This window comes from Vespa velutina, chromosome 4 (assembly GCF_912470025.1).
Source record: "Vespa velutina chromosome 4, iVesVel2.1, whole genome shotgun sequence".
NCBI lineage: Eukaryota > Metazoa > Arthropoda > Insecta > Hymenoptera > Vespidae > Vespa > Vespa velutina.
Window position 1 is genome coordinate 9,870,461 of NC_062191.1, and position 15,654 is coordinate 9,886,114.

The 15,654-nt window shown below is 28.6% G+C and overlaps 1 protein-coding gene and 1 long non-coding RNA gene across 9 annotated transcripts in view; one reads left to right on the forward strand and one right to left on the reverse strand.

The window, feature by feature from the left end:
* The first annotated feature begins 271 nt into the window (after positions 1-271).
* Positions 272-15,576, forward strand: LOC124948329. The gene is made up of 4 exons (XR_007100678.1): positions 272-320; positions 397-513; positions 14,844-14,903; positions 15,165-15,576. It is a non-coding gene; the product is annotated as an uncharacterized LOC124948329 (long non-coding RNA).
* The window catches only part of LOC124948317 (diuretic hormone receptor-like), a 29,880-nt gene continuing 16,701 nt past the window's right edge, over positions 2,476-15,654 (reverse strand). For 5 of the 8 annotated variants that reach the window (XM_047491765.1, XM_047491769.1, XM_047491767.1 and 2 more), the window contains 9 exons: positions 7,134-7,320; positions 6,744-6,837; positions 6,229-6,322; positions 6,015-6,095; positions 5,848-5,912; positions 5,655-5,774; positions 5,381-5,566; positions 4,971-5,125; positions 4,084-4,564 (listed from right to left, as the gene is read on the reverse strand). In XM_047491765.1, coding sequence (XP_047347721.1) covers positions 4,420-4,564; positions 4,971-5,125; positions 5,381-5,566; positions 5,655-5,774; positions 5,848-5,912; positions 6,015-6,095; positions 6,229-6,322; positions 6,744-6,837; positions 7,134-7,320 — 1,127 coding nt within the window. In that variant the 3' untranslated portion in view covers positions 4,084-4,419. Of the gene's footprint in view, positions 3,596-4,083; positions 4,565-4,778; positions 5,126-5,380; positions 5,567-5,654; positions 5,775-5,847; positions 5,913-6,014; positions 6,096-6,228; positions 6,323-6,743; positions 6,838-7,133; positions 7,321-15,654 lie in introns of those variants that run through there. The other 3 variants (XM_047491766.1, XM_047491771.1, XR_007100646.1) reach the window with 3 other exon arrangements.

Here is a 15,654-nt window from a genome sequence, read left to right on the forward strand (position 1 = left end):
GAAGAATCAAATGACTTTATCACATCACTTTTCTTTTGTATTTCGATGAGTTAATATCGAAATTCTCTCTTTCCATACGGCTATCATTAAATGATTTATAATTTCGATTATTTTATATTTATTTAAACAACGTATAAAGTATATGAATAATCAATTAATATTTATTGATAGAATATTGATATAATATACATGTTATCGCGAAATAGAACCGGACGTGATAAGAACTCACTTTTTGTATTCGTAAGCATTTCTTATTATCTCGCGGCAAAATGTCCATTGTGCGATCAGCAAGAAGACTCATACGTAGTATATTGCATTAAGTATGTCTTCAATAATTTCAACAATTTTTTATTATAATAATAATACTATCATTTTTCTTTTTTTTTTTTCTTTCAGAATATCATTGCAACCGCAATCTGGAAAGATCCGAATCGGGACGAGTGATTGGTTGTAATTAATTTGTAAAAGAGCATTGAGTGACCACAAGTACATTTTTTCTTCGGACATTTATTCGTGAGTGATTCCTTATTTTCTAATTTATAGTATGTGTATTTATTTATTAGATCAAGATAAAGTTTTCTTATTTCATACGCATTTATGATTATTTGCATTTTAAATATTTCAATGCATTTTTTAAATATTTTTCTTTTGCGAAATTAATGAAATATTCGATTTGCTAATTGTTCTAATACATAAAAATATAGCAACGTGTGATATAAAAAACATGCATTGCATCACATTATAATTCGTAGCAAACTAATTATACATGGATATATCGATATCCATAGATAGTTTTTGGATTACAAGAGAAACTAAATATTATTGCATTATTTATTTCAATCTGATTTTATTTTCCAATATAAAAAGTTCAAAGGTTAATGTTAGTATGCTGTAGGTCATCGATTACAATTATTATTTGCTGGGACATTTGAATAAATATGCTCGTGTATATGTGCACGGTCGATAGATTCTAATTATAAATCCGTTGATTGTCCTGAAGCTAGGATAGTTAACGTGAAACGAAATGAATTTTTCAATTGTCAGAAAAAAAAATCATAATAGAAAACGAAATTGTTTCAAAGATAAAACTGAAAATAACAATGAAAATATTTCAAAGGAAAAATTGAAAGAAATGAAAAAATATTTGACATAGAGAAAACTAAAAGAAATATGAAATATAAATTTTATCGAAATATAAAAATTAAATGATATATAATAAACAGAAGAATAAATGCGCAAAAATGTTCGTACGTCGTTTAAAATGTTTTATTATCATAATCTAGGATATTACAATTTTGTGGCATTAGAAATGAAATCGATATTTTATATAGTCAATAATTGATCTTTTGGCAAAGAGATATTAGTCGAATAAAAGGCAATAATTATTTTTTATGTAAAAAGATTAGATTTTTTTTTTTCAAGGATGTTAGAATTGCCGCTTTTCTTTTATATTTTAAAATCAAGGACAGTTTTAATGTTTTGCCATTAACTGTTATAATGTGTCAAATTTTGTTATTATACTTTTAGAATGATGGACATTATTAATCAGAAGAGATTATTATACCGAAGATGCACTCATAAACAGTGGCTTAAGAGTTGAACTATAGACTATTGAGTTATTTTCTAAGATTCCTCAGAATGTTCGAATCTTTCGAGAATGGCTCTTAATAATATATATTTTATCATGTTATTACTCAAAATACTCTAACGATGATGAGTGTAGAGGTAGAATCGAAAAATTGAAATGATATAACATTCCGTCTTCGGTCGCATATTGCTTCGCGTACAAGAATATAATTATTTTATATTTTATGCATTTTTATTATTAAAGTCGAGTCATAAATTATTCATTTCTTTTGTTTTCTAATGTTCAATTTCATAATTCTGGTCTCATACAATTAAATTCTATATTATAGCTATGAAACGTAAATTTTTATTATTAAAATTAAATTTTATACATTTTTCACTCTTTTATACTTTTCTTTTTTATAGTTGAATTAAATTCATATTTTTATCTTTCATACATAGTGTATTTCTTATTTCTATAAAAGTGAGTTCTAGTAAAGTCATAGTCACGAAACATATGATATGGCAATTGTGGAAACTACTGAAACTGCACTGAATACAAAGCTGAAATAAACACAATAGGATGCATGCGAACTTCTCCCTTTGCCACATGGAAGAAAAAAACATTTGTTTAGATTAAGATTGAAAATTTTTTATTTTCTTGTCTTTTTTTAAAGTTAAGTTGGAATAAATTAAATTAAATCAAAAATTTTATCTTTCATAAAAAGATAAAAAAAAAAAAAAAGAAATATACTTACATATTTCTTTTTTTTTCCTATAAAGTTAAGTTATATTACAGTTATTAAATTACGGTTTTTTAAAATCACAAAACGAATAGTTATTGTGATAAACACTGGAATTTCACTGAGTAAAGATGCACATGAAGATGTAATAAGCATATTTAAATATATGCTATATTTTTCACTTACGCCGCGTTATGGGAAGCGATTAAGGATAAAGAATTTTTCATTTTGGATATAACTAATTCAATATAAGTAATATATATTTTTATTTTTATAAAATCAAGTATTATATAAATTATTTTAAAGTAATTTCATTCGACGATACGTTGTGTCTGGCAATTTAATTAATACTAAATTAATTCTTAATAATATTAATATTTAAAAAATAAGAAATAAGAACTAAATATTTCAATATTAGTTTAAAATCGATGAAAAAAGGTTTAATTCAAAAATTTCTGGAGTTAATAATATCTATTCAATTCACAAGTTAAAATTGTATTTTGTTAAATGTTTAAAGACGACATTGCATGAAATGAACCTCTGAAGAAAAAAATGGAGTTACGAAAAGCTTTCAAAAATTTTGAATGATTATAAGCTTAGCGAAATGAGTAAATCATAAACCATCAAATCCACAATATACCGATAAAAGAATACAAGTTTTAAATCGATGCTAAAAAAAAAATATAACATCAAGATATACCATACGAAGAACGGATAAAAGCTAATGTTAGTTTGAAAGATTTAAAATGTTTACAGATATGAATATACATAGTTTTAGTACAATTAAATTTTAAGTCATAATTTATATTTATGTCTATTTTATGAAATCAATCACAAAGTTTATAGTTTTCAGAAAATAAATTCTATTCTTACAGTCGTGAGTACAGTCAATACTTCTTATCACTAAATAATTTGTAATTAAACTTACCGAGATCGTTATTTTCACGTAACGTCAAGTATAATTGTGCTCCAGTGATCTTGTAATACTATAATAAAAGATCTGATAAAAGAGATGCTTATGAATAAAATATACACTTTGGTAAAATTTTGAAAGGTCAGGTACAGATTTTTAAGCTCCTCGTTATACAATTTTCAATAAATTTTCATTTTTCTTTTCAGATTAGGAATACTTTGTTCATAAAATAGTTAATATTTATGTAATATTCTGTAATACAATTACATATTTATGACGTAATTTTGTCTATGGTAGCATTTGCAGGTGTATTTGGTAGATTTACTCTCCGCGTATTATCTTAATATTTGCCAGAGTTATTGCCGTGTATATCCTTAAAATAATATTCAGTCAAGTTATTGATAATAAATGTTTAATTTACCTTTGAAAGGTGAGAATTAAAAAATCAAGAATGAATATCCCATTCGTATAACCTAATGTTACATATTTTTATACTATTTTATATGCAACATTTCATTTAAACAATTAAATTAAATACTATACAGAGATGATTTTAGTAGTATTATGCTAATATAAGTCAGGGAGTGTCTATAGAATATTATTATATATATGTGAACATGCATATATCCAAGGAATATAAATATATGATATGAATTTATATAACTAAAAATTAATTTCTATATATATATATACCTATATCCATAGTCTATACATATTCATATAAATTCTTTAATCTCATTTTTCAAGTTTTCTTTCATGTTTCCAAATTTTACAAAAAAAAAAAAAAAAAAAAAAAAAAAAACAAAAAGAATTATTATTGCTAAGTAACGATAAAAGTGAAAAAATAAAGGACCTTTATAATCTTATTAAAAATAATAACATGATATTTATTACCTCATATAGTAGTGTTGGATCAATTTAATTTTTACTAATATCTACTATATATCATAATTTAGCTAATAGAAAAATTGGAGATATCTTTTAAGCGAAAAAAGATGAGTTAAAAATGTAGAAGCAATCGAGAACATATACAATATGTGTGTGTCTATATATATACACATACACATATATCATTATTTTAACGCCATAATTAATAATATGACGACACTTATGAAAAGATATTTTTACGATGAGTCTCTTCGCGCTTAATGATCTTACCAGTTTCTCCTCATATCGACATTCGCTTCGTGTAAAACTTTATTCATTTGAGTCTTCTGAAATGGCTTTCTTAGATTTGTCCAGAAACGTTGTTGTTGAATTCGGACCTATCACCGTTGTGGTCGTCGTTTCACTTACCGTAGATTCCCTTTTACGATATGGATTTGAAGGTTGGCCGTATAGCCTGAAGATTATTGAGAAAACGTTATCGTTTTGCTATCAAGAATATTTCGACGAGGGGATCATTCTCTCGTCGTAGCACAATTTAAAATTCTTAACGCAATAATATACGCCTTATTGATATACGTTATATTTTCTTCGCGAAAAAATTTTGTTCTACAGGTTTTCTTTTTCCTTTCTATTTTTTTTTTTATTTTTTTTTTTTTTTTTAGATATACCTTTATTATGTCTCGATAAGATTTATCGTTGAAGAAACGCAGCTTCTCTCGATTTTCTATCTCAGCCGTCTTATAAAATAAAATTAAAAGAGGAGAGGCGTTCACGTTCGTCATTTCTGCGTTCTTTCAACGTCTTGAAGCACCGCAAAGCGATTTTAAGACGTGCGCGTCTTCGGCGCGGACTTCAAGTACCTTATGCTTTCTGTTCTTGAGCGCGGAGACCAATTCTTGTAATACCTTCGACTATTGCCAAGATCTCGCGATGTCGTCCAGCTTGCAAAGTGATGTCTCAGCGTATTCTGCACCTCGGTATTAAGAAAGCAATAGAATAGCGTCACCAGCAATCCCTGTCATAAAAAGAAAGATTTTATATTTCCTTTTTTTTATTCGATTCTTCTTAGAACTATTATTTTCTAAGGGATTTCATAAAAAAGAAAAAAAAAATCGCGACACTATCAAAACGTACATTAACTTTCCAAACGGTCAAAACTCTTAGAGAACGATCCTATTCTTCTAAAAGCTTTTCTCCAAAGTTTCTTTCCGTTCTAATGACGAGTGTAACAAAAGCTTACCGTTAGAGAACCTTTATGTCGTAATATTACCTGAGAAGAGAGTAACACAGCACGGGTGTAAGAAAATGCATTAGCTGCTTGACCCTCCGTTGGCCCTGCGAGAACCAGAACGTATGTTACTCCAAGAAGCGGTATCAGCACTAATAGTGCTTTGCTAGCTTTCCTATACTGTTGCGTTTCTGCGTTGTTTGCAGACCATAATTTAGTGATCAGTACCTATTAGAAATGATGATAAACCAATTGAGGTAATGTTCATTCGTACGAGAAAGATTACGTTCTACGTATTTAAAATCTAAGTACTCACCCACATGATCAAGAATAAGAAAATCACATTCACGGCAAGAACTGTAATGACAGATGCTTGATAAATCCAATCGTAAGGATGTGATGTCATCCATGGACAATGTTTCCAAAGTGCAATATTCTGTAAAATATGATCGATATCATCGATCTTTAATGTTGAACATTTTGATTTATTTAATTTGTCATTTTTATACCTGATTTTCTTGAGTGACAAAATATTTGGCGAAGCACCAAATGGCTATGATGAGAATTGGAGAACCTTCAAATCAGATTTACAAATTATATGCGAAAAAATAAAACAACAGAATAGTTAGAAAATTTCATACGAAATTTGTCAATGAAAAAATATAAAATAACTTACCCCAACCTATTAGAAGACACATTCTTAGTTGAATATTATCTCCCGTAAAAGTCCTTACAACTAACAAATAGAGATACAATCCTGAAATAAGAGATAATAATAACTAAGGAAATTTCTTTAATACTTTGTTCAAATTTACATATAACATTAACGCATCTTCAATGAAGCCATTTTTTCGCGTATTCATTTATGTTTAATATAACATAATACTGACCTTCGACAAACATCCAGAAGAAATTGGTCAATTGAAAATAATGGAGAAGAGAGAAAAATGTGATGCAAGTTGGTATGTCTGTTTGCATTGAGACCTAGTAAGAAAAGAAATTGGCCAATGATTTTGATTTGCAAATTAATTTAATGAGATGTCTTTTTTAATTTATTCATTATATAAAATGTTCATACGTTAGAAAATGCTTCGATTGCCACTTAATCTGAAACTTTAAATCTATGAATCGTGAAAAGGATTATGGATACATTACTGAAGCTTACTTGATCGAAATCGTGCCGATGAAAAAGCACGTGCTAGAAATAATTCATTCGTTTTACGGTAAAGTATGTGATAATTTTTCAATATACAGGTATCCAGGAAGTCACTTATCGTGATATTTAATAGCCGATACTGTTATTACTTTGTATTATTCCGAGATTACAAAAGATAAATCATGATGATTTTATTATCGTAAAAAATGTTGGTAAATAAGAAATTTACGTGGCAATTATTAACTATACCTGCATTGCAGTAGTTAGTATCCACATAAGATCGGCCAGAATGTACGTGAACATTAAATTTATATGTATATTGTTTCTTAGACATCTCAGTTCCCTATAACAAAAAGAGAGAAAACAAATTATTCGATAATAAAACATCTTATATTTCTATATATGTACATTCGAAAAATAATCAAACACAGAAATTCCATCTCTGAATTCACAAAGAGAAATGTACCTCAATAAAACCACTCATGATGGTGGCATAAAATATCAAGTATTATGTAACAAATGTTTCTTTTTACTGTAATATCATAATAAAAGGAAAAAAGAATGTTTAAAATGATGTCAGGTGACTTTTCTTAGTTTATTACAAACATTCTTTATCTTAACAAAATATGTCGTACTTACCTAAAATATAAAAATATGGAGACAGCTATCGCTAAAGTACAAAGGGACAAACTATAGCCAATGAAATATATTCTGGTTGTAATTTCTACATCAGCTTCAATGGTTAACGGTCGAACGTCATGGCACGAAGAATAGTTCGAATAACTATCCCATGTACCATTTGGCCAACACCATCGACTTGCATTTTCTGTGAAGAAAAAAATTACCGCTTTAAATTCTCCGTTCGGTTTATTAATTCTATATTTAATTAATAAACCGAAGTATATTAATTATGCTCAGCTTTATCTTTAAGGTTTATATATCTAAAGCTTATAATTTCGCATACGTAATATAGCTTGAAAATGCTAATGACCTCGTTTTCAGAAATAGGTTACTACGAGAGATAGGTATTTTATCGATTGTCGCACAATTTTACCTATTTTGTGTTTCTTTCTTTCTTTCTTTCTTTCTCTCTCTCTCTCTCTCTCTCTCTCTCTCTCTCTCTCTCTCTCTTTTTTTCTTTTTCTGTTTCTCTATGTTTAAGCATCATACCGATCGATTATCATTATACCATTAGATTCATAGTCTTTTGCTTGAAAAAACATTTGTGCCATCAAGAATTCATTTTGCTAGATCAATGTCGTTTCAACGTAGTCAAATCAAATCTATACTTGTACCGTTCGAACGAAGCGCAAAGGAAGTATATAATTCGACCACTTTGTAGAGATCTATATTATACATTCGTACAGCTCATTGAAGAAATAAAACGATGATTGGAAAATGCAAAAGTGTATTTGAATAAGACCCATCCAGACGTATTTAAACATTCTTTTCTATATTTTTTTTTTTTCAAACTTTATTCGAGTTAAGTTCCTCTACTCATAAAAATATTTTCAGAAAAATATAAGAGGAAGCGGATTCTCTATTTTAACCTCTTATGCAAGGATACGTATTGGAAATTTCAAATCCACATTCGTTCGAAAGAATTGAGTTATTCAATGTGACCTCCTTTTTTTCGTATTCTTGTATATCGATCGAAAAACAGAAATATCGGGAAACGGTAATTTTTATTAACCTTTGTCGGGATAGTTATTATAGATCGTGTTGCATTATTCACGAAGCAATAGAGAAAGACATTCGAAGTCTTTTTGAATCCTTTCTAAAATAGTCACAAGAACACCGGGTGAACTTTCAACGTTTGGCCTATAAAATAAAACTCATTTGACACCGATGCCATTTTTTTTCTTTTTTTTTTTTTATGTGCTAATCGATAACGCAGAAGAGAAAGAAAGAGAATTTATAACGCAATAGATTTATGCTCTTGTGAGAATAAGTTTTGTAAGACGAGATGAGAAAGATAAGACGTACGGAGATATATCCAATTGTCAAGTCGGAAGTTCATTATTATCGTTCAAAAGAAAAGTAATAATTAGAAGATAATAATAATAATAATAATAATAACAATAATAATAATAATAATAATAATAATAATAATAATAATAATAATAATAATAATAATAATAATAATAATATAATTATGATTCTTATATTATTATTATTATCAAGTCAAGAAAGACTCTTTATATGGGTTACTTGTTGCATTTTCGATCATTCTTCAAATATATTGATAAACGTTAAATACGAGTCTTGGATAAAAATGAATGATAGAACATAATTATGTTGATGGATTCATTAAAATAATAATATAATCCGATGTAATTCGATGGATCATCGGTTGTTTTTACATTCATTTAATGATTTTTCTTTTTAATAAATAAAAGTAATGTTATCGTAGGTATATTTAAAATGTACAGATAATATTTACGTATTTCGATTAAATATCTATTTTCTTTATTCAGGATAAAACGCATAAAAAGTGAAGATTTTATCGCAATGAAATATGCCCGAAGTTGGAGTAAAGCGTAGATACGGAGTATACGGCTGTTGTTTGCAATGCGGTAAACAAGGCAGTCGCGTGTACAATGAAATATTGCAGTACAGAAACAAAGACCAAGCTTCATCTATCACCGTCTCAATGCATTTTACGAAAATAACCATGCTAAAATTTTTTTTCCTTTCTCTTGCAATGACACGCTTAACTTCCATTTCATAAATAAACTCTCGTTAGTCTACCTTTTTAATAAATATTTTTATATTAATAACGAAAATGTCGTTAATTAACTAGAAAAAAATGGACAATTTTTTTTTTCACGACATTATTATGATACAATGTATCTCAAGGAGTTTTTCGTTGCTAATTATTTACAGAGAACTACGAAAATAATTATAAAATTCTCCAAAATGTAATTAATTCATTTCCTCTTTAATTTATTGTTAATAAGTTTATTATTAATCAGCTATATTTATTTATTCATTATTTTATCGCATCTCAAGTAAATATCGTTTCATACTTTATTAATAATTGTAATTTTAAGTGTTATTTATGTCTAAAAAATTTTTAATATCTCTTATGGTAGGCAATATATTTATTCATAAGTATACTGTACGTTACTTACCATGAATGCTTAAAAAGTTTGTTACCGACGTATGGTATTTACTATTATGATTACCAATAAAGTATAGGAGGATATCTCTTTCCATGCACAATACATTTCGTATTTAATGCAAATTTTTATTCATAGAATTATTATATAGATACACACACACACACATACATACATACATACATACACACATACACATACACACACACACACACATATTTAAATTTATCCAACAATATATTAAAATATCAAGTGTATCGAAGCCTCTATATTCTTTTTTTTAAATATTCTTCCGTGTATCGTTACAAACACATTTATTTAACGAGTAAAGAGAAAAGTCACGATCTCTCGGTGTAGTTGTCACCTTTGGTAGTTCCTATGGGAAATCTTTCAATACCAAAGAGGAATGGTTTATTTCTTAACTAATAACATACGATAATGTAAATTTAAAATTCCAATGGACGCAAAAATCGATTATTTTTAAATTACCATTCACTATTACGAAAGTCTATAGAAAATCGTCGATTTGAAAAGATCCATTCGTCTATAAATTCATTTTGGGTAAATAAAATTGAAGTGTTCTAGAAAAAAAGGAATTGCCATTGAAAATAGATTTTTGCAATCCAATTCGATTATTCGAAATGCCATAAAAATTGTCGATAATCTTATATATAATACCGAAAGCCATCGCTTAGGGTACCCAATATATTACGATAAATGAGTTACCTCCTGTTGAATATAGTTCGGAAATTAATTTAGTACGAAAAACTTTTCTTTCTTTACTTTTCTCATGAGTTTTTTCTTTTCAGTGATCCATTTTGTCTACATGAGGAGTTAAAACATTTGCAGCGATTCGTGTAAATGGTAGCTGCGATTCGCGTCTGTACGTCTGCTGTCGTAGCTTTCATGTTATCTGATTATATACGTCAGAGCATGAGCATGAACTTGTGAACATGTAAATCAGTTCTTCAAACATAGCCGTAGAAATGTCTCTTATATATAAATGCGATTAACCGATTCAGTTGATTAAATATCTCTTTTTCATTTCCAATTTAGTTGTCGACATAAATGATAACGATTATAAATTGCGAGATATTGATTGTATTCTCTGTCAACGCATCGCTCAAGCGTTCAAAATCGTGGATTATATTCGAGAAACGTGAAAGCTTGTTATCGCGTGTAAATGATGAACGTTCGACACTTATTTCGCCTTTATTTTCCATGAAAAGGCGTTTTCCTCTTTCATCGAACGCATTTATCGTTGAAAATCGATCGAACTTTCTCGAACAACGTGTGAGAAGAAAAGAGCAACAAGGGTGAGGCACGTATGTACGTGTTGTGCTTGGGCGTTCGCCTAGCTGTAATGAAGATGCACACTTAATTGCTGTTAATTGTACACAGTCGTTGGTTTAGTGTTGTAGCGTTAATTGGATCGGCAGCTTCTGAACGGACTCCTGTGTGTTATGTTTCTGTGGTTTATGAAGGCAATGCCTCGACCAAATACGCCAAGCGTACCACATTAATTTCAACTTGATGTACATATATAACGCACGTATATATATATATAGATAATGCTTCGAGAGAAACATGCAGATGCCTCTAGGATAACCACGACTACGTTATCGTTGAACGAAATCCACTTCTGTTGTTAATTACTTTGAAAATCTTTCCCTTTCTAATTTTGTAATGCGTTCAGGGAAGGATTTATTATTAGTGTCTCTCCATAAACATTTCATTAAAGCATAGTGAATCGAATATTTTCTACCAGAGCTTTTAAATATTTTCATAGCAACTTTAGATCGTACCCGTCTAAAGTGCATCCATGTTTCTATCGTATCACGTTCCCAAACGTTTACAGGCAGGGTCGTAAATTCAATTACAAGTCTCTTGCAACAAAATAATCTCGTTTTCTCTCTTCAAGCTGTTGCAGTAATCAAGGTCCATCAGTCATTAGTTTCGTCGTAGGAAGTTTTATCGTTGCTGCGTTAACTACGGACGGCGATATTGTTTTTTCAATAATGAACGTTTCTTTTCTATTCCAACATGTAATTCGTATTGTAGGGTACAATATTTATGGGAATGAAAGGAACGGAAGATAAAGTTACGTAAATCAGAGATATTTTAATAACGATACGAATTTGGCTAGATTGCACGTACTAGAAATAAATTTAATCTCGCGATTGCTATTGATTTATTTTGAAGCTGTTGTTTGTTAAATCCCAATACATTTTCATGTGTATACATGAAACAATGTATACAATTGATATTTGTAAAACATCAAATATTAGTGATTTTGCATCAAGTTCGTAAACTTTCATATATGCATATAAATGGCTGTACGAATAATTTAACATGGTCACAAGATTAAATATTTTAAGATTTTAATCTTTTACAATGAAAATACATCGAAGTAGTTTTCAAACGTACTCTTAAGAAATATGTTTTATTTATTCACTTTTCGATCCTTTTCGACTTTATCATAAAGATCAACAAGATAAAGGTAAGTTGCGCAGTTTCAAAGGAACATGGGTATTGTCGAGATACAAACATCTAAGTTTTTGATGAAACTTCATTTAATTATTACGTTCTAAAGTGCTTCCAAATGTGGCATGTCATTAATATTTAATTAAAATTTAAATTGAAAGAGTTCAAAGATGCATAATTAATCGATGCCAGATAAAAATAAGATATTTTATTTTGAAAGATTCTATTTTTGAGAAAATCGAAAAGTATAAATTTAATAATTATAAATATTCACAATTAGTTCATTTTTATTTGGATCATCAAAATTTCTCTATAAATTATTTTTTGTTCTCTTTCTTTTTCTTATTTAAATGAAGAAAAGATATTTTTTATTTTATTTCCATTATAAAGTTTGTTAATTAAATTCATTAATTATTATATTTTTCTTTCACGTACATGCAACATGTAAGTAAGTTGAGTATAATAAATCGAATATCGTGTCACGAGCGGTCTCATAAATAATGATCTCACCAAGAAGAACGTTATTTCACTATTATGAGAAGACGAACACGTTCCCATTCCAGAACGTACCAGAATAATGATTGCAAATAGGTTAAATAAGCTATGATATCTTCTCCATAATATGGTAAACGAAAATGGCACTGTTAATCCATCATCATTAAGATTCTAAATGTTCATCGATATTTCTTGATATACAGATAGATTATCTTCTTATCATTGATCGCGAATGTAATGCATTAAAAAGTATGAAATGGTTTTTTCTTTTTTCCATCGGAAATAGCATTTCATTGGAATAACGGTTATTATATGTTCTATCATAACAATCGAAGAGGCCATATACATTGGAAGTTTTACCTTTAATCCGGCGAAATTTCACGATACTTGAATATTATCGATAATATCTGGATGACACAGCTATATAATGTATATCATTTCATTATACAAACAGAAATATAGAGAGATAGATATAGAGAGAGAGAGAGAGAGAGAGAGAGAAAAAAAAAGAGAGAGAGAAAGAGAGAGATGAGGCGAATTGAAAACGTTCGCTATAACAAAGTAGTTACGAGAAGTTTGCAAGTGTTTAAGTTACATGAAATTATGATGGTGATGTTTCTGTTAATTATGATTCAAGAATCGTTTTGAAACTTATCTTCTATTTCCAAATTAAACTAAACCAAATTAAACTAAGAAAAAAATGGTTCGTTAAATATTTTTCTACGTATTCGTTTATTTCTCAAAATATCATGAAATATTGAACCATTTTATATATTCATTCAAGATTCGAAATGAAACAGAAAAGGAGTCCTATTTGTTTTGTCCCTTCTTGAGTGAAATGTTGAGAAAAATAAAATAAAAACAAAAAGATAAAAGAACGACATTTAAAATAGATTTATTTTTTATGTCTCAATAATACTATATTTCTAGCAATACATTTGTTAAATGATCCAATCACGGTAGTATATAATAATGTATCTTTCGTTTCTATTCAGTTTTCGTAAATCAATTCCGGTGTTATGTTCATCACATTTGGTGATCAAAAACGTACGAATCGGATTTCATTTGAAAAATCAAATAATCGATTAGTTGAAATTTCGTTATTTTTAGTAAACGTGAAACTTATGTTCGTAATCGTGTTACCTCCACCCATGTACAACAAAAATTTCATGATGACGAATTGGAGTTCAGGTTGTTCATTTATAAAAGTTAAAAAGGGTAGACAGACTTAGACAAGGGTAATACATTAATTGTAAAAATCTGTAGGGAAAGATTTTACAAATTCCGTTCACGTCGCGCCATTCCACACGCGTTATTACCAATGTCATTTGTTAACATTTTTTAAAGTCACTATCCCTTTGACTTTTTCGATAATGTGACTGGGAGTGCCTTCGCCATAGTTAGAAGAAGGGTGTCTATCTGGGTGCCTGTCGATATCGTTTCATAAACTTACTGGTATCCTTGGAGACTTAAAGGAAAGAAAAGAGAACTATAAAGGAGGTGAAAGAAAAAGAGAGAAAGAGAAAGAGAGAGAGAGAGAGAGAGAAAGAGAGCTCTGTGACACAACAACGTGTCGGTATACCACAAGCTTTTCTGAATAATGAAATTTCATTAATAAAGCTTTTTCTCCTTCACAAAGTATTTTTTTTTTAATATAAATACTAATATATAAAATAACTAGATCGTTCTCTTATTCAAACTTTAGTCTTCATTGTCTTTTTTAAGAAAATATAAATCTCTTATGAAAATAAAAGAACGATGTTCTGCCTCTTCGTTAGAACAGGTATTTAACTTTTATTATTTCATTAAAAGAAAAGTCGTTATATTACTCATAGATATTCGTTACGTCAACGTTATACTTCAATATTATCTCATTTTCCGTATCTCCTATTTCTCTCGTTTATTCTCTTCCTCCGTTGCAAATATATTTCTTTATATACAGCGTTGTACTAATTAGCATTCTATTTATGATTCTGGGTCGATTTTTGCGTGCGTTACATTATCCGACTTATGAATTTCATACAGAAATCAAATTGATAAAATCTTTCTCAAGTATGAGAGATTAAAAATGATGCTTATTTATTTTTATTACTTCTACGAATTTAACTTTGTAATTTCGATTGCGAGAATTAAACGTCTAATGTAATTCATTTCGGTTTTATATAGTTCCTCTTATTAACGATCATTTTTGTATTACGTTTGAAAACGCAATTATATACAAGAAGCAATCGATTTTTCTTTCTTGTAGGCACACCCATATTTGAAACAGAAAAAAAAGGAAAGAAGGAGAAGAAAAAAAAGAAGAAAGGTATGAATTTCAAAGAGATAATTTTTCTAGCTACCTAGAAATACTAATTAAATTCAATGTGTTATCCGATACATTCATACATTACTTTCATAAAATTATACAACTGAATTGAATTATACTGAGAGGAAGTTAAAGAAGAAAAAAAATATTTACTTTCCCCTTTCATAGCTTCGAATTTTAATTTTGTTTTTTCTTGTTCTTTTTTTTGTGTTGTTTTGTTTTGTGCACATGGCCACCACTTCTGTTATTCCTATTCGATAGAAGGACTATGCGTGTCGGATCAAATTCGCCAGAAAAATGCCTGTTACTATTTTGTTGGAAAAACCAATGACATCGAATGCACGCAGAATGGAAGCTGAATATATGCTTCGAATTGGTTCGGTAAAAGAAACAAACGAAGAATTCATAACGGCCAATCAACGAGACAAATTGATAGTGAAAAGTCAAATAAATCGTTATGTCTGTGAACGTGTAAAACTTTTTTTTTTTCTTATGGCTTATCGGCATCTGTGTATAGTTTAAATTTGTGATTCGCAATCGATTATCGTTGGTGTTTGAAAATTGAAAAAAAAAAAAAGAAAAAGAAAAAAAACAAATAAATAAATAAAAATATTCGATGCGAAAAGCGATATGTTACGTAAAGATTAACAACGATTGAAAATTAGTTATAATTGGCACATATATATATATATATATATATATATATATATATATATTACATTATTATAGTATACTATTATAATAGACTATA